This window comes from Leopardus geoffroyi, chromosome C3 (assembly GCF_018350155.1).
Source record: "Leopardus geoffroyi isolate Oge1 chromosome C3, O.geoffroyi_Oge1_pat1.0, whole genome shotgun sequence".
NCBI classification, from domain to species: Eukaryota; Metazoa; Chordata; class Mammalia; order Carnivora; family Felidae; genus Leopardus; species Leopardus geoffroyi.
The window spans coordinates 46,910,867-46,934,887 of record NC_059338.1 but is presented as its reverse complement, the minus strand read 5'-3'; the positions used below and the strand labels follow the sequence as shown (position 1 = coordinate 46,934,887).

General features: G+C 37.0%; 1 protein-coding gene across 5 annotated transcripts in view; it reads right to left on the bottom strand.

Annotated features, from left to right (window-relative positions):
- Nucleotides 1-24,021, bottom strand: part of HMCN1 (hemicentin 1) — a 483,427-nt gene that overhangs the window by 207,635 nt on the left and 251,771 nt on the right. For all 5 annotated transcript variants that reach the window (XM_045452692.1, XM_045452695.1, XM_045452691.1 and 2 more), the window contains 11 exons: nucleotides 23,507-23,619; nucleotides 21,424-21,583; nucleotides 20,653-20,821; nucleotides 16,975-17,102; nucleotides 14,542-14,814; nucleotides 12,137-12,232; nucleotides 9,692-9,886; nucleotides 8,289-8,419; nucleotides 7,976-8,123; nucleotides 5,624-5,750; nucleotides 1,960-2,114 (listed from right to left, as the gene is read on the bottom strand). In XM_045452692.1, coding sequence (XP_045308648.1) covers nucleotides 1,960-2,114; nucleotides 5,624-5,750; nucleotides 7,976-8,123; nucleotides 8,289-8,419; nucleotides 9,692-9,886; nucleotides 12,137-12,232; nucleotides 14,542-14,814; nucleotides 16,975-17,102; nucleotides 20,653-20,821; nucleotides 21,424-21,583; nucleotides 23,507-23,619 — 1,695 coding nt within the window. The remainder of the gene's footprint in view (nucleotides 1-1,959; nucleotides 2,115-5,623; nucleotides 5,751-7,975; nucleotides 8,124-8,288; nucleotides 8,420-9,691; nucleotides 9,887-12,136; nucleotides 12,233-14,541; nucleotides 14,815-16,974; nucleotides 17,103-20,652; nucleotides 20,822-21,423; nucleotides 21,584-23,506; nucleotides 23,620-24,021) is intronic.

Here is a 24,021-nt window from a genome sequence, read left to right as displayed (position 1 = left end):
TATTATTTGAATGTCTGGTTCTGGTAAGAGGCCAATGGTGGCAATAACACTTATGTTTAACTTGGATTCATGACCGCCAATCTTTCAGTAATGCTACTCTTTTTTTTTTGGAGGACATGTCTTTTCATGATTAGATTCTTCCAAGGCTTCTATGGTAGAAGGTAGAAATGATTTAAAAGCATGCATTAAATAAAATCTCTTTGATTCAAGAGAGCTACTCAAACTTTATATAAAGACACTAACATTGAAAAAGGGAAATTTGCAATCCAGTGAAGTTATATAGAAGTCAAGCTAGTAAGCCAATACAATCACTAAGTAAATAATGAAAAATGAGTAACATTATTAATCTCTCAGTATAAGCCAGGTGACCCAGCAAGGTATCTAGCTTTTGATCCTCACAATAACACTACTAAATAGGTGCTATTATTATCCCCGTTTTACAGATGAGGAAACTGAAGATCAGAGGGTAGGCAATTTATCCAAAGTCATAAAGCTAGTGAGTGACGGAAATTGGATCTCAACCCAAGTCCGCCTGTCCCAGAAGCCCAAGTTCTTAGCAATGATTAGATCAGTGCTGTCCAATAGAAATATAATGCTAACCATCTACATAATAAAAATTTTTCTAGTAGCCACACCAAAAGAATTAAAAACAGAGGAAATTAGTTTTAATAATATATTAAACTATTATATATAATATTTATATTATTTATATATATTAAATAATATAAATATTTATAATATTAAAATATATACAAATAATATATTAAAAATATATATTTATATATTATTATATATATTAAACATAATATATATAATATATAATTTAGCTATTTATATATAAATATATAATATACTTAATATTATACATAATATATTATATATATAATCATTTTAGATATAATCAATGTAAAATTATCAATTAGATATCTTACATTATATTTTCAAATTAAGTCTTTGCTATCTGACCTATATTTTATACTTACAGCTTGTCTCATTTTGAACTAGCCACATTTCCAGGGCTCAACAGCTTCATGTGGCTAATGGTTACCATATTGGACATGAAAATAGGGAACATGCAAAACTAGGCCCTGCTCTTACGAAGTGTAGCTTTCCTCTTATGAAGTGTAGCAGATAGGTAAATAAATCCATAATTAAGCAATAACCTATCAGACAGTGATATGTATTATGAAGAAAATAAACTTGGACAATATAATAGTGATTGCATGACTGACTGGCTTGGGAAGATCCTGTAAAGAGGTGATATTCCTGAAGTATCTACACTTTTGAGTGTCATACACTGTGGAGAGACAGAAATCAGTACAGTAATAAGCATGACTGGCCTATTGAATTACTGGGTAATTTGCTGTGCCTGCAACCTAATGTTTATGTGTGTAAAAAATATTAAATGACCTCGGAATTCACTTGCCTCAGGGAATATTGAGATTTTTAGTGAAATGCGGGCTGAATCCTCTGGTAGGGACTTAGCTGGAAGAAAATGGTGGCACAAACATAAGGCATTTAAAATATCACCCTGTGGTCAGAATAAAGACCAAGATGGTTTGAAAACAGAACAACTGAATGGTTTGCATACCATTGGCTTCATTCAATTCATGTATCTCAGTTCTTTTTAGAGGTTTCTGGGTTTTCTTTTTAAAGTCTTTTAAGGATTTAGACATTTGACTTATTATATATTAATCAATCAGGAAACGCCAGACGTCTTGAGTGACATCATTGGAAAATCACTAGACCTCTCAAAGAAATCCAGATGTAATGACAAAATACATTAAAATTGGATGCAATGTTCTAGTCTAGAACACAGAAACTAGGATCTTTCCTCTAATGTAAGTCGCAGTCCAAATTATTCAGCATTGAATAAAAGAACAGTTAACATTAAACCCTGATTTTCAATAATAGTGGGAATTGATAATAACAAAACAAGCATACGAAAATCACACTTACTATAGACCGTGAGTTTTATGTCCTTGGCTTGTTTGCCAGCTGCATTAGATACAGCACACTGGTAGCGACCCTTGTCACTTCTTCGTGCATTCTTTAAATGTAAAACTTGTCCTCTGTCTAGAAGTTCAATATTAGGATCTCCCAAAAATAAAGGCCTAGAAAAAATAAATTTCATTCCATGGGTCCATTTTTATTTTCCTATGTTTCCTCTCATTAATAACAACAAAAATCATTAAGTCCTAGGAGATTAAAAATATGAAACAAGGTTTTTTTCTCTATGAATATAAAAAAAAACAATGATATTAATACTCTTATTCGGAAAAATGGAATTATTAAAGCATTATTAGTCATTATTTTCATTAATGAAAGTTAGATAATGATTACTTTGAGATGAAAAGTTCCCTCATTTCAAACTTATTTGTTAAGTATTAATAGAAACCTGGTAGTGTTTCATTGTTTCTTCCATTCCTCCCCCTCCTTCTCCTCCTCCTTTTTCTTCTTCATCTTTATTTGTTTTCATAGCCAAAATTTCTATCATCATTTAGTAAAGTAAAACTAAGAGTATAGGAGCTTGAGGCCAAGGAATATTAGTTTTAAACCAATATCATTATAATACCTGGAAAAGTATTCACAATAGAATGGTTATTACTTATTTTTTTTTTTCAACGTTTATTTATTTTTGGGACAGAGAGAGACAGAGCATGAACGGGGGAGGGGCAGAGAGAGAGGGAGACACAGAATCGGAAACAGGCTCCAGGCTCTGAGCCATCAGCCCAGAGCCCGACGCGGGGCTCGAACTCACGGACCGCGAGATCGTGACCTGGCTGAAGTCGGACGCTTAACTGACTGCGCCACCCAGGCACCCCTGGTTATTACTTATTAAAGGCAATGATCCTGCCAGCTTTTCTAAAAAGCAGATACTGTAGTAAATATGAATGTTTTTATAATCACAAGTACTTAAATATACTTATGTCAAAAGCAACTCATATATGGTTGTTAAGGAAGTCTTTTCCTACTATACAGTCATTTATTGAATTCTATACAATGCTCACTTTACATAACTGGCAGCAGCTTTATGTAATAATTGAAACATCACGTAAAGTCTATAATATCCTAAGATTCATACCTTTTTTTAATGTATATTTATTTTTGAGAGAGACAGAAAGAGAGAGAGAGAGAAAGAGAGAGAGAGAGAGAGTGGGGGAGGGGCAGAGAGACAGGTAGAGACAGAATCTGAAGCAGGCTCCAGGCTCTGAGCTGTCAGAACAGAGCCCAATGCGGGGTTTGAACCCACAAACCAGGAGATCATGACCTGAGTCAAAGTCGGATGCTTAAACAACTGAGCCACCCAGGCACCCCCTAAAATTCGTACCTTTAAAATCCACTGATCTTCTTTCAGGAAGACCCATAGCTAGTTTTTAAAAAATCTTCAGTGACTTAGCCTATGATAAATAACTAGATGCACTGCTGGATTAGAAGCCTCATCAGACTACAGAATTAAATGGAAACACATTTAATGTTCTGTGGTAGCATCCTTTACGATTTCTTGGCATGTCACTTTGTAGGAAGCTCTCAAAAGCTGAGAGAATAAAGTACCTTAGTTTAATGCATTTTAACTGTTTTTAAAAAGTGAATACTTGATAATGTTACTCAAATTTAAGTAACTTTAAAACTTTTATTGATCATTAATTATGCAAGGAATATAAAATTTAAATAAACAAAAAAGGAAGTATTATAATAAGAAAAGGTCTGCTTGATTTATTACCCCTAATGTGAGTCTTCTCTCTAGATATCTCACCTTTGTAAGTTTGGTTTGCATTTTTTCACAAGTTTTTTTTTTTTCTAAACATTTTCACGTTTAAATGTCTTCCCAGAAGAATCTAGTTCTTACATGTAAATGGTATTGCTTTGTTCTTTCTACTTTCTCTTTTTACCTGACAATAGCTGTAGAGATATTTTTGATATCTATAGCTTGATCTTACTCTTTTTAATTGCTGCACGTTTCAAAATATGACTATGCCGTAAGTTATCTACTCATCTCCTAATATTAAATATTAAGCAGTTTCCACTTTTCTGCCACCAGTGTTGCAGGGAATATTACCTATTGTTGTACCTGCTCTCATGTGGATGTGCATGAACGTTTCCCTCTCCTAGAACCTGAAAGTGTATTTGCTACATTACAGCATATGGCCCTTCAAACTTGAATAGATATCAACAAATTGCCTTTCAGAATACTAATCTATTTACCACACTCTCGCCAACATTTGGCATTGTTTGAACCTTTATTTATTTGTTTCGCCAATCTGACCTGTGAAAAGCAAAATTCATGTTTTCTTGTTTACATTCTCCAAATTATTGACAGTGAGCATCATTTTTTCTTCCAAGTTTTAATTTAAAATCCAGTTAGTTAATATACAGTTTAATATTTGTTTCATGTGTAGGATTTATGGATTTAGCACTTACATACAACACCCAGTGCTCATCAAAAGTGCCCTCCTCCATACCCATCACCATTTAACCCATCCTCATGCCCATCTCCCCTCCAGCAACCTTCAGTTTGTTCTCTATTGTTAAGAGTCTGCCTTATGGTTTGCCTCTCTTTTTCTCCCCTATGCTCACCTGTTTTGTTTCTTTTTTTTTTAATGTTTATTAATTTTTGAGAGAGAGACAGACTGTGAGTGGGGGAGGGGCAAAGAGAGAGGAAGACACAAAATCCAAAGCAGGCTCCTGACTCTGAGCTGTCAGCATAGAGCCCAACGCAGGGCTCAAACTCACGAGCTATGAGATCATGACCTGAGCTGAAGTTGGACATTTAATGGCCTGAGCCACCCAAGCGCCCCTCATTTGTTTTGTTTCTTAAGTTCCACATATGCATGAAATCATATGGTATAGTCTTTCCCTGACTTATTTCACTCAGCATACTCTCTCGAGTATCGTTTAATACAGCTATTGCTTAACTGAATATTTTTAAATTGCCTGGTTATATCCTCCATACATTTTTCTATGTTGTCAATTTTACTGATTTATTAAAAGTTTGCATACAACCCTTTATTTTATTCAATGCAAATCTTTACTCTTTGCTACTTAAGCCTTAGACACTGCTCTCAGAAACTATAATGATACTCAAATTGAGACTAGGCTGTGAGAAATAAGCTCTCACGAACAATATGAATCAATACAGCCATATCAGTGTAAGCAAACCTCAGTAGCCCTTGAACTTGAAGTCTGGGAAATATCTAATTTCTCTTTTGTGATTGTTTCCTTTTGTCCATTTATAGAGCTAGCTTGAGTATTCATCTTATTGTCATAAATTTCTTTTCTCATAATTCAAACAATCCCATGTAAAAGCAAACTTTTCTCTGCATTTGGATCTTGCATTTTTCATTTTTTATTCTGAGCCTACGGGCAGAATATTTAGTGTCCAATAAACTTGAGTTCCTCTATGTTTCTAAAATAAATTCCCAGCATTTGTAGTCTTATAAATCATAAGAATGAAAGGTATTACAAGACTCTGAGAACATCGTTCAACAATATTGTTTTCTTTCATGTTCATTTAATAATATTTATGTGGTTAAAATAATTAAAAGGGAGAAAATCCACATGGATTTCCACATATATTTTCTATCAACTGGACCCTTGCAACAAATAGAGACATGGTACTCACTTGCCATCTTTGAACCAGTGAATAACGGGGAAGGGAGTGCCTTTGACTTGGCATTCGAGAGTGGTGTCATGGTTGAGGACAACAGAGACTTCATTTGGGGAGCTGGCACCTATTATGGTGGGAGGAACTTGAACAAAGACATTTTATCATGAAAATCTATGATTTAGCAAAAACGAATGGGGGGAGGGAGAGCAGATTATTAATGATTTCTATAGTATTTCAGTAAGATTTTAGTATTACAAATAAAATATCACATAAAATACCTTAATATTGCATCTGTAGACCCACCCAAATGTTAAATTTAAATATTGGAACACATTCATAAAAAATTTGCTAGCAGGACAATTACCTGCAAGAATTATGGTTGATTAGAACTAATTCATTTTGAGGAGAAGTAAACCCATATGCAAAAAGAGTTTGGAATATAAGTGAGCCGTGAAGCTCATAAAATGCAATTTACTAGTGCTGTACATTTTAGAAAACGAATGACATAATGAATATTAATCTTATAAGGTTCAAAACTGACATATTACAACATAGTGCTATTTAATGGATATTACCCTTGTTTCTTTTAAAAGGCCCCTAGGCTACGCCTGGATAGGGGACATACTATGAAAACGACTATGCTAGTTTTTATTCTCAGAATTATCAAAATATTGAAGAATTCCTGTACACTTCCTGGACTTTGAAATCCTCTCCCTTCATATCATGTTAAGATGTTTGGTCTTCATTCAGAGCAATGACCAGCCACCAAAGTAGCTCTCTCGATAGAGAAGGGGTGTGATCAGATTTGTGTTCGGAGATCACATTGGCTAGGGAATGAAGACTGGATTTCAGCGGCAAAGAGTGGAGGAAGGGGAGCAGTTCAGAGGCTACTTTAATTCGGCTTATAAATGATGATACTTTCACAGTTAAAAATGAAAGGAAGTAGATAGTTTAACATTGGATTAGGAAGTAGACTTAACAGGATGTAGGTAGATTTATTAAGTTGGGGAGGAGGAGGTAGAAAAGATGAGTGCCAGGTTCTAGCAGAGGCAAGCTGGTGGATGGGGGTGCTGTGATGGGCATCGCTGAAGATGAGCAGAACAGATACTCATTGACCTTTCTGTTTGATATGCCACTAAGACATTCAAGTCAAGACACTGTGGAAAAGACAAGATATATATTCTAAGATCCAGAGAAGTCTGAGCTGGAAATAAAACTTTGGGGAGTCATCAGCACATAGAATTTAAAGTAAATGAGTGCTGAGAGAAATAACAGCAATGAGACTAATGATAGGAAAGATTACTTAGTGTGTTTGTTATAGTCTGTGCTTACATATAAGGATAAATGTGGTAGAGGAACGCAAAGTACTTCAGGCTCTGAGAAGACTAATGAGAGGGATTATTTTCATGCTAAAGCAGTTTAAAAATGGCAATTTGAATGCAGCATCATTCCCAGACTTCATTTCCACCCCAGACTGACAAATATATGCCCATTTTGATGAACAAAACACTGAAAAGGGAGGAATTCATTTTATCACAAAGTAAACTTTAATTGGAAAATACAATTTCACAAGCTAAAATGACAAAACTTTAAATTTATGATTACCATTAAAATTTTATAAATGCTTCATAACCCAATTTATATCCCAATTCTTCTACCCACACTCAGAATTTTCCCCTCTCAATTAGAATCAGGGCAGAGGTGATTTAGTTATGAGTTAATTAGAATGCAGGGAAAGGAGCATTTGCTATCTCCTCCAGTTCCAGTTACAACCTAGCAGCTTCGGGTGTCGACAACATTAATGAGTTTTACTCTGCATCGTCCTGTATAGTTATTTCCCAGAGAATTTCCTGCCTGCCTAGCAGGAGAAATTGACAAGAGCAGTAATTTACTATTTTATGTGTAATACAGTACCAAACATCCACAGACATCTCTGTATGATAAATAATCAATAGCTTAAAACATTCTATAGCATATGACTCTGGTTAACCAAATCGAAGACAAAATAATGGCAGACCAAAACAAATTACATTTCTCTTATCAATTTCTTTCTAATCTCTTTGCTCTTTCACACTGTCAGCTCCATCCAATTATAAGAAATGCATCTGAAAACTGCAGTATTTTTTTTAAGTTTATTTATTTATTTTGAGCGAGAGACAGCGAGCACAAGCGGGGGAGGGGCAGAGAGAGAAGAAAAGAGAGAATCTTAAGCTGGCTTGGCACTATCAGCGCAGAGCCCAGTGCGCAACTCGAACTCATGAACCGTGAGATCATGACCTGAGCCAAAAGCAAGAGTCAGACTCAACCCACTGAGCCATCCAGGTGTCCCTGAAAACTGTAGTTTTTTTAAAAGACCATTTCCCTTACCTAGCACATCGATGTTAAAATACTTCTGAGAAGTGCCTGCAATATTAATTGCTTTGCAGGAATATCTTCCTGCATCCTCTGGAGTGGCTCTAAAGAGCTTTAATATCTTTCCATTGTTCGTGATCTGAATACTGCTGCTTTCAGTCACCTTCAAAGGCCAAAATGGTCAGTGTTATTTCCAATCCTAATACAAATGCATAACTAAGAATTGATGTAAAAGTTTTATATCACTATTAATGAGAAAGTCACATCTGAATGGTTTATTTCAGAGACGGATGCAATGAGTTATGCATATTTTGATGTCTTCATTTACCTGGACGTCATCTTTGTACCACATAATGACAGGAGAAGGAGTACCTTCAACTTCACAAAAGAGATTGGCCAGGTGATTGACCAACACAGATACATTTGTTACTTGTTCTTTATCTTTAATTACTGGAGGAACTGCAAAAAGAGAGAAGTCATGGCTAGACAATTTTATAACAAATATTATTTATGAAGTCTCTTTACACAGGCCTTTAGAAAGCAAATTCTGAGATACGTGATAGCTAAGAAAGGCTGGTCATAATTTAAGCACATGCCTTAACATAAAGTGAAATATCTCAACCAATATATAGTAACCCTTATTAAATTTTTACTCTGTCAGTTCAGAGTTTTATAGTGAAGACAAAACTTAGGATACATTTAAGGAAAACCTAGTTAGTCCACATACCACTGAAAATGCAAACTGCTAGGGTCTTAATGAAGTCATGTGGGACTCACTACTTCGCTGATGGAAGTGTATACTGCCCCGTGTCTATGAAAGCCAATATCCATGAAATTGCTATGTATGTATGTATTCTAGAGACAGTGTGTGAGCAGGGGAGAGAAGCCAAGGGGGAGAGAGAGAGAGAGAGAGAGAGAGAGAGAGAGAGAGAATGAATCTCAAGCAGTTTCCATGTGGAGCCTAATGCAAGGCTTGATCCCATGACCCTGGTATCATGATCAGAGTTGAAATCAAGAGTTAGACACTCAACTGACTGAGCCACTCAGATGCATCAATGAAATTTTAAAATGAACATAACTTGTGACTGCTGCAAAATGACAAATGTACAAGTATTTCAGTGAAGTGCTACTTATACTAACAAACAACTGGTTGTACCTATATGTTCATCATTAATAGATGAAGGTTAAGGAAATCATGGCACAGTCATACGGTGGGATGCTATGTAGATATAAATAAGGGTTCGGAATATTGAATAATCCCCAAGATAGATATGTTAGTAAAATAGACAAGTGTAGAGCCATGTATACAGTATTCTCCTATATGTTTACCTTTTTATACAAAAAAAAAAAACAGAGAATAAAATATATATTCATATTTTCTTGTTATACATAAAATATCTCTGGGAAAATACACACACACACAAACACGCATACGTGCATACAAAGCTAATAAATTTCTTTGCCCCTAGGGAGGATAAGTAGATAGCTTAGCTTAGGCCATGAGGCTTCTGACTATTCTACCATTTGAATTTTGAATAAAGTCACAATAAAAAAATTTCATGAAATTTTAAATCAACCCATCAATCAATTAATCAGTGCAATCAGATTTTCAGTTTTCTGTTTGATAACATTCTATCCACATTAATATTAAATAATAATACATTAAGAGAATAACATATATAAGAATTTGAAAATGTCACATTTTCAATTGTATGATTTTTCTATGTTTACCATGGACTTTGAGGTTATATTTTTTTTCTGTGGTTCCAGCTTCATTGACTGCCACACAGATGTACTCCCCACTGTCAAAGGGTGTAACAGAAGCAATGACCAACAATGCACCATCTTCCAAGATAGAAATCCCAGGCTCTCTGCCTGTCAGCTCTCTACCATTCCATATCCATTTGATGGTTGGTTTGGGGGTACCTAAATAAGAAAACAAAGCTTTGTGACATTTTAAATAAAATTAGGAATCATTACAACATATCAAATATATTTAGGAGAAATAAAAAATTTTGTTATGACTATAATTTGTTCAAGATATTTCTCCTGTCATGAAATAGCAAAGAGATTGGTATTTAAGGCCTCTAATTCCTGATCAGTCTTACGAGACCTATGGTCTCAAAAAAAAAAAAAAAAAAAAAAAAAAAAAAAAAAAAAAAAAGACCTACGGTCTCTAGTGTAGAGGTTGAGCAAGTTGTTTATATCAAGATATTCAGAAGACAGTAAGCAAACCAAAACACTTTCTTGAGTAAGTTCATGATCATTAGTGGGGAAAAAAACTATATTAATCAAATGGGAGAGTTCAGGGATGAAAACAAATGAAGAACAGAAAGCAAGAGACTATCACAGGAATACAACATAAAAATTGCCCAAACAAATAGAATGCATACATGATATGCAGAAGCGATGCTTTATAATTTCACATTTAAAAAAATTTAACCCACGAACCATGAGATTATGACCTGAGCTGAAGTCGGACGCTTAACCAACTGAGCCACCCAGGCACCCCTAAAAAATTTTTTTTAATCTTTATTTTTAAGAAAGAGAGAGAGAAAGAGAGAGAGAGAGAGTGCAAGCGAGCTCAAGTGGAGGAGGAACAGAGAAAGAGGGAGGCACAGAATCCAAAACAGGCTCCAGGCTCCAAGCTGTCAGCACAGAGCCCAACACGGGGCTCAAACTCATGAAACATGAGTTCATGACCTGAACTGAAGTCGGATGCTTAACCAACTGAGCCACCCAGGCGCCCCTATAATTCACATTTTAAGTAGGCCTGACATAGTAGAGATGAGCAATCTACGATTTACACATATCTGATGATCTCATGCTGCTAAACATAGAACAGTAGAACAATTCTTGACTTCTTATATTGAAAAGAAAGTTGGGAAAACAGAGAGGACTGATTTCCTAGATTTATTTATGACAAAAGGGTAAATGGAAGTGATGTGCTCATGAGTAAAACTGATAAAACCATTCTGAAGTACATAATTGAGCTCAAAGCACATATTGGTAATAGACAAACATTAATTCTGTATTAAGAATATATTTATTTAACAAAAAAGGTATCAGGTACTATTCTAAGTACTTTTAAAATTTACTTAATATCTATAAAAATATAAAAAAGAACATTAAATTAATATGATTACACATTATTAATAATCTTACATTAATGGGTAATAAAAATATTAAAATAATGGCATATAATCCAAGACAAGAACAAAAGAATGGCAGAATCTATAAAATGTGCCATTAATGCTAAAGGACTTATAAAAGGAACTGTGAAAGTTATATTTATGAGAAAAAATAAAACAAAAAGATTGGCCTATTTTGTTGTGCTGATAGTAAAAGGCTGACTGATGAGAAAGAGAAGGTGAACTGATGGTCTGCAGTTGTCTATGTTGCCAAAGAAAAAAGGCGTATAATCATTTCCTCATTTCTTTACATCCCGCTCATTCCTTTATGGTTTCAGACTTAGTGGATATTTGTGAAGCTAATAAATGAAAAACGAAATGAACAAGCAAAAGAAGTATTATCTTTAACTTCTAAATGGTAAATGGTAGAACAATCATGGCCAAGATGAAATTTGTTGTAAAAGATAATGATACGGTATCTAGCTAGTTTATTATTTTTAAAAATTTTTAATGTTTATTTTTATTTTTGAAAGAGAGAGAGACAGAGTGCAAGCAAGGGAGGGGCAGAGAGAGAGTGAGACACAGAATCCAAAACAGGCTTCAGGCTCTGAGCTGTCAGCACAGAGTCCAATGTGGGGCTTGAACCCATGAACCATGAGATCATGACCTGAGCCAAAGTTGGACACTTAACCAACAGAGCCACCAAGACACTCCTTTGGCTCCCACATTTTAAAGACAAATCCTGTCAGAAGTAACAGGAAGTAGCATGAACTAAATGGGAAAGATACTAGATAAGACAAGTTTGGAATAACAGGTCTTTCCACTGAAGCAAATAAAGTATATGTTGGGGAAAAATATCTATTCAATGAGCTGTTATTTAAAAGAGAGATTAAAAAAATAAAACAAAAGAGGGATTGTCATTATGCCCAAATGTTATAGCAAGGGCCAACAAATGGATCTTTTTATAATGATGTTTTGGGTTCAATAGAGAAATCTGATATAATATAACTTTATGCCAGTGCCCATATGTCCAAGTACTACATACCTTTTGCAGGACATGGAAATGCAATGCGTTGGTTGGCCACTCTTTCTTGGAATGGAGTGTTATATGGAGGTTCTAGATCTTCCAGTGTAGGTGGTTCTATTAGAAACATAAATGCATTATCACAGGCTTTCCTTAAGCAATATCAAACTCTCCTGAGGCATCATAAACCAACTACATTGGTGAACTGCTATCTTTCTGGATTCCTCTTTTAAATAGGACACAAATTTCTAGCTGCCAGACATTTCTACCTCGATGTGACCTAGGGATCTAAAACTCAAAATGTCCCCACTGTCCAAATTTATCATTTTGTGCTTCCCACAATTCTCTTGTGTTTCCTTTATTCCCTCAGTTAAGGTGTCATGCTTCATCCATTTTTCTTATGTTTCCCTCCCTTACTCCTGACCTCCACATCCAATCAATCATATAGTGCCATATGTTCATCACATATCTGTATCTTCCTCTATCCTTAAGGTCACTGCTGATTTCAAACCCTCACTCCTCTTGCCAAAATTACTTCAATAGACTTCTTACAGGAATCCTTTTTTTTCAAATGTGTTCCCCTTTGGATTCATAATCTACAGAGTCCTCAGAATACTCTCTCTGAACCGCAAATCTCATTTGGGGCTTCCCTGATGAAAATCATTACTTGTATTCATTTTACCTGCAGGATAAAGTTTCACACCTGTTCTTCCTTCAGTACACCCTATCAGTGAATCCAATCTCCCTGAACACCCTCACTATCCATGAAGAAATCATGAAGAAATTTGGGAGTGTTTCTTGAGTCCTCTATCTCCTTCGCCCCCTATATCCAATTGGTCACCATCCCTGATGATTTCCTCTTCTAATTATTTTTTGAGTCCACTGGCTTCTTTCCTCCAGTCCAGCTACCATCATCTTTTGCCTGAGCTACTTCTGTAGCCCCCAGCTGCTTCTCTTCACCTTCTCTAGACAAACCATTCTCTCCTCCTAAGAGTGATCTTTTAAAACCCACACCCGACACATCATTTCCCAGTAACAACCCCTCTGAATCTTTTCACTGCATACAAAATAAAGTCTAAACTCCTTAATCTAGGTTCCTAGATCTTGGACAATCTGGTCCATGATTGTGTGTCCAGCTTTACCACATATCACTCAACACTCAGTCTGAAACGGGCCAGCTGGCCTTTATTGATTGATGTATTGATTTATGACAGTATATCCAAAATGTCGTATTTCCTCTTCTTCAAATTCGACATCCTTCTCCTAGAAGGCTCTCACCACTCCACCCCACCCCACTGTATCTTTGCCCATCACCTAATAAGCTTCTACTCCTTCTTCAAATCTCAACTTGCATGCCCCAATCCTTGAAAGCCTTCTTTGATTTGTCTTTCTTTAAAAACTCTTATAGATCTACCATTACATGACAGCATTAACCAATTTTTGTGCATGAGATTATCTTGTAAATGTCTATCTTTCCCATTGAACCATAAACATAAGCACTCAATAAAGTCTGCTGAATCAATGGGTGAACTGGATAAGCTCTCTAACAGTGTGCTAGCCATCCATCCCAAATTGCAATGGGGCAGTTATGAAGTACTAAGTACTATGCTAAATACAATACCTCCTTATCTTTCCTTCTTGCCTTTCCACTATCATTCTCTCTGCCAGGAATGCTCTTCTCCTTAATTTCCATATGGCTGGTTCTCCTTAGTCAACAGATCTCACTCCAAGTATTACTCCTCAGAGAAGTTCTACCTGACAATGCGTCTAAAGTAGTCAATTGCTGGGAGCATCACCCATTCTAATTTTCTACTTAGCACTTCTCACTATCTGTATGTCTTGCTTATTTGCTTGATTTCTGCCGATGCACAGTAGAACAGCTTATGACAGCTGGTGCTTTGCTTTTCTCACTACTTTCTCTTCATTGCCTACAATATGACAGACACCTGGCAGGAGCTTGATAAATATTTGTTGTTTTAAGGAATAAATATTTATCTTTAAAGCCTCAACACAAAGCCAACATCATTAGGGGAAACAGCAGATCTAGATTTTTAGGGATCAACATTGAGTGCATACTAACAGGATGAGGTGAAATCCTACTCCAACTCACTCTGTCCACAATTTCTCCCAAACCAAAAATAGTGGGTGGGGTACTTATCTAGGATTGTTTCCATTATTGACATCATCCATGGCAACTTCATTTTCAAAAGTAAACATACAAAAATGGATGCAGGTTTAGTAATAGTATGGTTTCACTTCTTTCTAGAATGGTTCTCCTTTCAAAGTTAACTCGAGTCATAAAAGGTATAGAAATCTTCCAAAAGTGATCCACGACTCTCCAAGATTATATATTTTGTATAGACTCCAGGGGTTTTTCCCCACTCCCCACCCCCACCATACTTATATTTTCTTATGCCCCAAATCACCTTGGACATGTAGGGTTATTTCCGATTCATCACTGCCTGCTATGTTAGTAGCAACACATGTATATATGCCGGCATCAGAGAGCATGGCTTGGTTGATGCTTAAAGTTCCATCTGAACTGCTAATATGCTGCCCTCCATTAACCAGCATGGCACTTCCACCTTTAAACCAGGTGATTACAGGAAGAGGTGTCCCTTGAGCATTGCACGGAATGTCCACTCTTTGACCAACTTGGACTTTGATTAGTTTAGGGCCACGCTGTATCTTTGGAGGAACTAGAAACAAATGAGGATTAATAATCCAATTAAAAATGCTTTTAATGTTTATTTATTTTTTGAGAGAGAGAGAGAGAGAGAGAAGGGGAAGAGCAGAGAGAGGGAGACACAGAACCTGAAGCAGGCTCCAGGCTCCAAGCTATCAGCACAGCTCGACATGTGGCCTGAACCCATGAACCCCGAGACCATAACCTGATCATGACTCGAGCCCAAGTCTGACGCTCAACTGACTGAGCCACCCAGGTGCCCCTATAATCCAATTTTAAACAAATTCTTTCCTTTTCTCACTTTAAATGAGAACTCTTTACCAAGAGGCAGAATGAAAAAGTGGAACGATCTCAGGATTTGGACCCAGGCTCAGGCCACTTACTAGCTGTGTGATCTAGAGCAAGTCAGTAAATTTCCTGAGGCTTGTTTCCTTAATAATCCAGGTCAAATAACCTAATCAATACCAGTACACTGCAAGGATTATGGGAAATAATAAATCTGAAACCCCTCATGCCAGACTTGAGGAAAAAGCAAGTATTTAAAAATGTTAGGTTTCCTTTAATTTATAAATAACTTGAAGTTTAAAACTCCCTCAAAAGGCAATCTAGATGATTTATATAATTTAAGAAAGTAAAAGAAAAAGCATTTCTCTTCAGGTACTCCTACTTTTTCTTCTCTTTGTGGAAGGTTTAGCCAGATAGGAAGAAAAGTTTCTCATTTAAAAAACAAAAAAAGTTTCTCATAAAAGCCTTTGCTAATTTCAGAGAAGAACATCAAAACCGAGTCTCTATTTCTTGTCTTTACAGTACCTTCCTTTAGAAATTTAAATGAGATAATTTATCAGAAACATTGCCAATATTAATGCAAATAGGGAAACAGTTGACTTTCAGCAGGGAGAGATAAGGACCCTCAGGGAGACAGGCTGTATAGCTTCAGCCGGGAGGCTGAGAAAGCGACAGCCGGCAGCCGAGTTTGGGAAAAAAGAGGATGAGACGAACCTGTTCCAGACCTCCCTGAGCTAGGTGCCAAGCATGAAGTCTCACAAACATTCTGATAAGGTCCCAATAAAAGTCAGGTACAGAAATCTTCAGCAGCTACCTGGTCAGGACCCCTCTCATTCTTGAGAGCTTTATACTTTCCCTCCATAAACTCTATCACTTTGCTCACTCTCTGTTGTCCCCGAGATTCATTCTTTGACTCCGTGAGACAAGGACCAGCGTCTCTCCCACCCCCCTGTAACAACTGGCTTCCATGTACATGCGTTACACACTGTAGCATCAAGTTGACTTACGTTATACAATAAATGTTCTAGTTATACAATTAGAATTTACATCCCTCAAAAGCCCCATTCCTCTGTCCTTTTTTTGTTAATATTTAACCAATACATTGTAAAGGTTGTCACTTATGACAACCTTATAATTTTGATAGGATTGTTATCATCATTTTATGAAAGAGAAAACTAAAGGTAAGAGAGGTTATGTAATATGCCCAAGATAACCTAGAGTTTGTAAATTACAGAATTCTATCTCAAATCCCATGGTTAACAGGATGCTATTATAGTGATTGATCTGACAATGAAATCAGATCAATACCATGTAAGAAAATACTTTTCTGATATTTGAATATCTGGCCTACCTATACAAATGTGTGACAGAGTATATACTCAGTAAGCATGTGCTCAATAAATAAATATTTGGACAGACCATGGTAAATTGAGGTAATCAAACAGATTAACTAGAAAGTTTTTAAAAAGTTAGAGTCCCAGGAAGCAGAATGTTTTCAGTTGCTGAGTTCTTTGAATATTGAAAATGACCATATAAATACTAGTAAATTCTTCTTTGATAACTCACATTCACTTCTAAAAAGCCATAAGTCTAAACACATTTTTTTTTTACTGTGTATTAATAGTCGCCATAAGTGACTGTGGACATTCAGTAAAATTGAGAACCAAACCTTTAATACTGTTCATTTGAGGAAACAGGGGAAAGTTGTTTACAAATGGCAGATAAACTTTCCAGAGTAAATGAAAGAAAATGACAAGTCTCCAATTTTAGAAAAATTTTCTCTAATTACTCTATAAACAATTTGGAGATTAACTATCATAGAAACTGGTATGATGAGTTTCCCTGTGGCCTGTACAAAGATATTATATGCCCTCATTTCAAAACTCACCATGGACATTTAATTTAACAGACTGAGTCACGTTCCCAGCAATATTTGTGGCAACGCAAAGATACATCCCACTATCTGAAACACGGGTCTCAATGATCTTCATTGAACCAGAAGGAAGGAATGTGTGCCTGAAAGAAAGAAACCACATGGTAGACCATAGAACATGAGAATTTAAATATCCCCTATGCAGCTGCCCCTCAGTATGAAATCATTACTCTGCAAGCAGTTTTTGAAACCATTCTCCCATCTATATTTCTATATACTTTAAAACTCAGGGATTTTCACAATTGTACTGTGTATTTTGTATGATATTCTTGCAAACACAAAATGTGATTTTTTTTTTTACCATTAGATCTAACCTAATGGTCTCAAATCATCCAAAAACTGTACATCTCTCTGCTTTATTAACTTGTAACTATAAAAAGCCAATATATATTTTACAAAATTTCAGCTATATTTTGAATTTTATTATTTTTTCTGCAATACTTCATTAAAAAATTTAGTGTGTTAAAGGCAAAATAAGGTACATATGTAATTCTCAAAAATATATTGAATATATTTTTCCTACAGAACAATAATGTAGTTGGGTGAACTAGATCTACATATAAAAACGTTATTATGTTTATTGTATTGAAATAGCTTTAAAGGGAGAAGGCCAGATAGACCTACTCAAAGTGTTCTACTGGCCCAGAGACAGAAAAATGAATAAATAGTTAAGGACAGAATTCTCCCCCAAAGAAATAAGCATATAGGAGAATCCAACATGTAACATATAATAATAGAGCTGATATCACAAAGATCAAGGAAAGGATTGATAATTCAAAAATGACGGGCAACTGGTTCTCCACATGGGAAAAATAAATTTAAAAAAAAAATACAGCACTACCTAACACTAGACACAACATAAAAATTCAGATGTATTAAAGTCAAAAATGTGAAAAAACAAGCTTAAAATATTAGAATAAAACTCTGGAAGATATGTACATATTCTTCATAAAGTACAAATCTTTTTTTAAGTTTATTTATTAGCTTTGAGAGAGAGAGAGAGAGTGGGAGAGACAGACAGAGAGGGGAGAGAGAGAGGAAACCCCAAGCAGGCTCCTCACTGTCAGCACAGAGCTTGATGCGGGGCTCGAACTCATGAACCATGAGATCATGACCAGGGCTGAAGTCAGACGCTTACCTGACTGAGCCACCCAAGTGCCCTAGAGGGAGTAGAGTAATTTAATGCAAAGAACCACTAGACCATGGTCTTGGAAAAATTTTAAATTGAAGCCGAGTCAGATGCTTAAGTGACTGAGCCACCCAGGCACCCCAGAAAGTACAAATCTTAAAAACAATAGATTAATACACTGAGTTATATAAAAAATGTAAAATTCTATGCAGACATCATACATTAAAAGTCTCACAGTGGTCTGAGAAAATATATTTTCAACACATACAACAGACAAAGGATTGTTATTAAGAATACAGACCAAATTTCTACATTCAACAAGAAAAAGATAAACAAACCAGTCATCATAAGTCTGTGCAGCAGGTCTAAAGAGGCAAGTCACAGATGAAACAGATGGCCGACAAAAAAGTAAAATCATTTTTGGTTCCCTGGCAGTCAGTCACATGAAAACTAAGAGTTGTAAGATACCATTTCACACCCATCTAACCAACAAACATGTTTAAGTCCATAAACACCATGCATTGATTATAATGGGGAAATAGGTGCACCTATATGCTCATGATAGAAAGGTAAATCATTACTGCCTCTTCGGACAGCAATTTAGCAGTGTCTACAAAGCTGAAAGTAGGAATTCATTCTGACCAGAAACTATAGTTCTGGGCCAACCCTAAAGAAACTCATGCACGTGTATATGAAGAGACATATATAAAGATATTCACTCAAGGGCCTTGTTTACAAAATAAGAAAACTAAAACCAAACCAAACCAAAACAAGCAAAACCCTGAATGTCTGTACACTAGGAAATGTACAAACAAAATGCAGAATATGTACACGGTAGTTAAAAATGAATAAAGCAGGGCGCCTGGGTGGCTCAGTCGGTTGAGTGTCCGACTTCAGCTCAGGTCATGATCTCATGGCTCATGAGTTCAAGCCCTGCATCGGGCTCTGTGCTGCCAGCTCAGAGCCTGGAGCCTGCTTCAGATTCTGGGTCTCCCTCTCTCTTTGCCCCTCCCCTGCTTGTGCTCTGTCTCTCTCTGAAAAATAAACATTAAGAAGAAAATTTTAAAAATGAATAAAGCAAATCTCTATGTATAAAAATGAGTAAATATCGACTTAATAAAGCAAGCAGTAGAATAACAATATATAATATGTTACATGGCAAATTAAAAACAGACACATAAAATGAAATGAAAACTACAGGAAACATGATTCCATACTGTTTAAGAATGGGTGCATAGGATGCACATGAGATCTGTGCAGTATTTGCCCCCTGGGGAGGGAGAAAAGCGACTGGGGAGGAAAACAATGAAACTTCAAGTTTATCTATAACATGGTATTCCTTTCATTCAAAAATATCCCAAACACATATTTTTCAAAAAAATAGTAACATTATGTAAAGTAGTTCTTAAATTATTTTTTATCTCCTCACCAGTGGATAGGGAAATGACAAGAGCACCATTTACAGCTTCATAACTATACGCCAGTAAGTCCAACCGACATAGCTGGAAACTATAATTCTTATTCCACCAGTAACTTCTGGCATGACATTGAGTTAAAATAGTAATTGCTACTATTCCTTGAGAACTAGAGACAGGAGATGTGGAATATACATTTTCTTATATATGCCTTTCAAGTAAGTATTATGTCCATTTTATAAATAAGAAATCTAAGGTTCAGAGGGCCATTGAGAAAGGCGCCAAAAGTTTCAGGCAAGCTTTAAGTGGTGGAGGTAAATTTAAACTCATACCTGCATGGCGACAAAGGTAGTACTCTTAAAGGCTCTGGCATTCTGCTTTCCATGTCAACGGAATATATCAGATATATTGTCTCAGCAGGCCTTTATATGTACAAGGCTTTAATCACGAAGATTTTTACAAAAGCATCTAATGAGAGTCAAATCTTAAACATGAGAGTACTTATTGTGTTTTATTGCTCCTAAGGGATTAATGAGATTCTGTGTGCCCTATGCACTTGTGCTAACAGGTCTATATACAAATATGCTCTGTTTTAATAACTACCTTGTATACGCAGCCACGGGCAATTATGTCAAAGCTGGGTGTTAGCATTCCTGATATTAAGGAATGATTTAGGGGTGCCTGGGTGGCTCTGTTGGTTAAGCATCTGACTTCAGCTCAGGTCATGATTTCATGGTTCGTGAGTTTAAGCCCCGCATTGGGCTCTCTGCTGTCAGCACAGAGCCTGCTTTGGATCCTCTGTCCCCCTCTCTCTCTGCCCTTCCCCCATTTGCTCTCTATCTCTCTCAAAAATAAAATAAACATTAAAAGAAAGAGAGAAAGGAAGGAAGGAAGGAAGGAAGGAAGGGAGGAAGGAAGAAAGAAGGATAGACTTAGAAGGTAAAAATATTTTCTGTAGTCTCAGATGTATGTGTAAATTATCTCAAATTTAAAAGTTATTTCTTGATACATTTGAAAACCTGAATAGGCACAACCTTCTGTCCCAAGAGATTGTGTTTGCTTGTGTCTGGTTCATCCCAGATCCCCTACCTTGGAGAGAATGGGGAGATGAGCTGCGTCTCTTTGGCCCAGGTGATGATGGGTGGGGGTAAGCTCTTCACTTCACATGGAAGTGTCACGTCTTCTCCTGCGAGGGCGGAAATCTCAGCAGGTTCATCCTGGGACAGTCCTCGTTGGTCTCCAATCACTCTGGGCCTTACTAAAATAAACGCACATTTTGGAAGGGAAATAGTACATTGAAAACATTTCACTTACATTCAAATGTGGACTACTAATACTCTTTACAAATTTACAAGAAGATGCTGTCTATGCCGAAGCTTTGGTACCTATCTAAAACTTTCCGTTAACACATTACGGTGAGAGCTGAAAGGAAAAGGACCAGAAAGTCTCCCTTCCTCACCCTTCCTTTCAGAACATCATGACGAGGTCAGCTGAAATGCCCTTTTAGAGTCTGCCATCTATGAAAGTAAACCCTCAAGGCAGAAGTGCAAACTGAGACACAGCTGAGGTTTGGCTTTGCCAGGAGTTGGAACTAACTGGTGTTTCTAAAGCAGACTGGGTACATACAATAAGCATACTCCTTGGGAAAACACCATAACATTATCCCGAATGGCTGTACAATTACTCTCCCTTTAAATCAGAATCTAAATAGAGAAGATGTTCATTGGCAGTAAAAATGCGTTTTTGTCAATGCGGTTCACTTTAGGAGTACAGCCCCCGGTAATATGATTTGGGAGAGAAATGTGAGTTTTGGCACCGGTAGAGAGTGTCAAAGAAAAACATTCCCCCAGGGGCTCTCACCATAGACGGTCAGCTGCACTTTCCTCTTGGCGTAGCCAGCTGCATTGGTAGCGGTGCAGATATACTCCCCGCTCTCTTCACCCCCGGGGGACACCACATACAAACTTCCATCCGCCCCTGCGGAAAACTTAGCGCTGCTGGTGGAAATCAACTCTCCTTTCTGCAAAACACAACAAAGAGCAAAGTGTTTTCTTTAAGATAATGAAGGAGTGACTTAATGTCTGGAAAAGGAAGAGAGGAAGGGGAAAAAAATCTCCAAGGGGGAAAATCCTAGATTAAAAAAAAAATGCTAATTTGAAGAAAGGTAATTTTAAGAAAAACTAAGCAAATAAAGCAAAGGTGATATTTCTTCATACTGAACCATGTCTCCTTTGTTCCAGAGCTTCTTAAACCTGGAGGGAATAATGGTAATACTAACGGATGGGGCAGTGCTCATGCAAAGTCACACACTGTTCTGAGTACTTCAAATGAATTAGCTATCTTAATGCTCAAAAGGGTCATATGAGTAGGAACTACCACAAGTCCCATTTTACAGCTGAAAGTATTAAAGCTTGGGGATGAAGTGGAGTAACTTGCCCAAGGTCACAGTCTCTCAGTGGTAGAGCTGGGACTTGAACCCCAGCAATCAGGATCTGGAGCCCAACTCTCAACCTCTGTGCTTTCTCACAACACAAAGGCCACCCTGGAAAGTTTCATTCTTATGTTTTCCTAAAATGCATTAAACTTATACTCAGTCCTAGACACTGTACAGTTTGGGGATAAGTTTCACCACTGTATTTTTGTGTCCAAGAAGCAGAAATCTTCACCTTTTTAATTAATTTACAGATGTCAACACCAACTTCTTTATATTTCAGAGCTTTTTAGATATATAAAGTTAGACAGTATGGTAAAATACTTTGGTTGTAGCACAAACAATTACACAAAGGTCTCATTTTGTTATTATACAGTCATTTTATGTTACTTATATCTGCCAGATTTAATTTTTTTTCAACGTTTTATTTATTTTTGGGACAGAGAGAGACAGAGCATGAATGGGGGAGGGGCAGAGAGAGAGGGAGACACATAATCGGAAACAGGCTCCAGGCTCTGAGCCATCAGCCCAGAGCCCGATGCGGGGCTTGAACTCACGGACACGGACCGCGAGATCGTGACCTGGCTGAAGTCGGACGCTCAACCGACTGTGCCACCCAGGCGCCCCTATATCTGCCAGATTTAAATTAATTTACAGGAAATATGCTATCCTCATGACTGTTCAAAGATGAAAAGGACCTCCTCAGGGAGTGGTTTTTTCCTCACTGCAAGAGTACAAGTAAAAGCTGGACAACTTCATGATAGGGATGTAGAGGGGAATAAATGACTTCGTAGAGGTCTTATCTTGGCTTCCTAAAAGAAGAGAGTCTGAGACAAAGATATGGAGGCAAGAAGTTTGATGCTTGAGCAGGTGAGTGGGAGAGTGAGGTACAGAAGGAAGGAAAGCTAAAAAGGGTTTCAGTGCTCTGGTTTCCTCTGTGGTTAGGTTGATAATCTTCTGGTGCCGGGGATCCTTTGAGAAGCTATAAAGAAGCAGGCCAGAAGTATTCTTCTGATGGATGAGAAGCAGGACATTCATATAGGACACCTGCCCCCCACGGGTGTTAATGTCCCTATGCTTCCTGGCCACCTGATGGCTAAGTGGCCTTGTGGGGCTTTGGAGAAAGCCCCGAGTCCAGAAACCAGAGAGGGGTACACATGAAGTGGGACTCTGGCAGAATGCACGGAGCTGTCCACCAGAGCTGCGTTGAAATCAAAAGAGCTGAAGGGATGTGGCAAGGGGTAAGAAAGGATCTGCTACAACATGTAAAGTGCTAAGAAAAGCTCCTGGTGCTATATTACAGTCCACCGTTGTGTTCTTAACGTTACTCAAGCCTCAGGTAGGTGATTACACTAAGGACATTTTGAGGTCCCTTCCAAGTGGTAGGAGTGCATGGGTTTTCCTTTTTATAAAGTTCTGTGGTATAGTCAAGTCCCATGTATGACCAAAAATATTCAAATAATGTTGTTATAACCCATGACATCGGCAAACACCACCAGATGGGCCATTTACCTTGGACCAAATGATAGATGGCTTGGGATTTCCACTTGCTTTGCACGGCAAAGTTACTGGAATGCCTTCAATTGTGCTGAGTACCTGCCGCCCATGCTGAATGGTTGGCAGAACTGAAAAAGGAAGCAATATTTAGAATGTGAGCATCTGTCTTTCCATGTAGCCTCATTTGTTTCAAGTTGTACATTTTCAGGATACACTGCATATTTGTAAAAACTAGCTGAGACTCAACATTTTCTGATAGAAATGTAGGGTACCTTGTAAGGCAGTGTAATAAAGTAAATATAGTAGCTATAATCTGAAGAATTTAATGAAAACTTAAAATCAAGTAGTAAATTATGCTTAGTAAGTTGACTTTCCTAACAAAAATAAGACTGAATAAAATCCATGCTTTCCTGGAAACTCAAGGTTGAATTACATCCTAAGACTTACATATTTAATGCATACCTTTCATCATTGTCCATCACCCATTAAGCTGCAGTGAGCTGACTTAAGCCCACTGCCAGAAAAGTAGA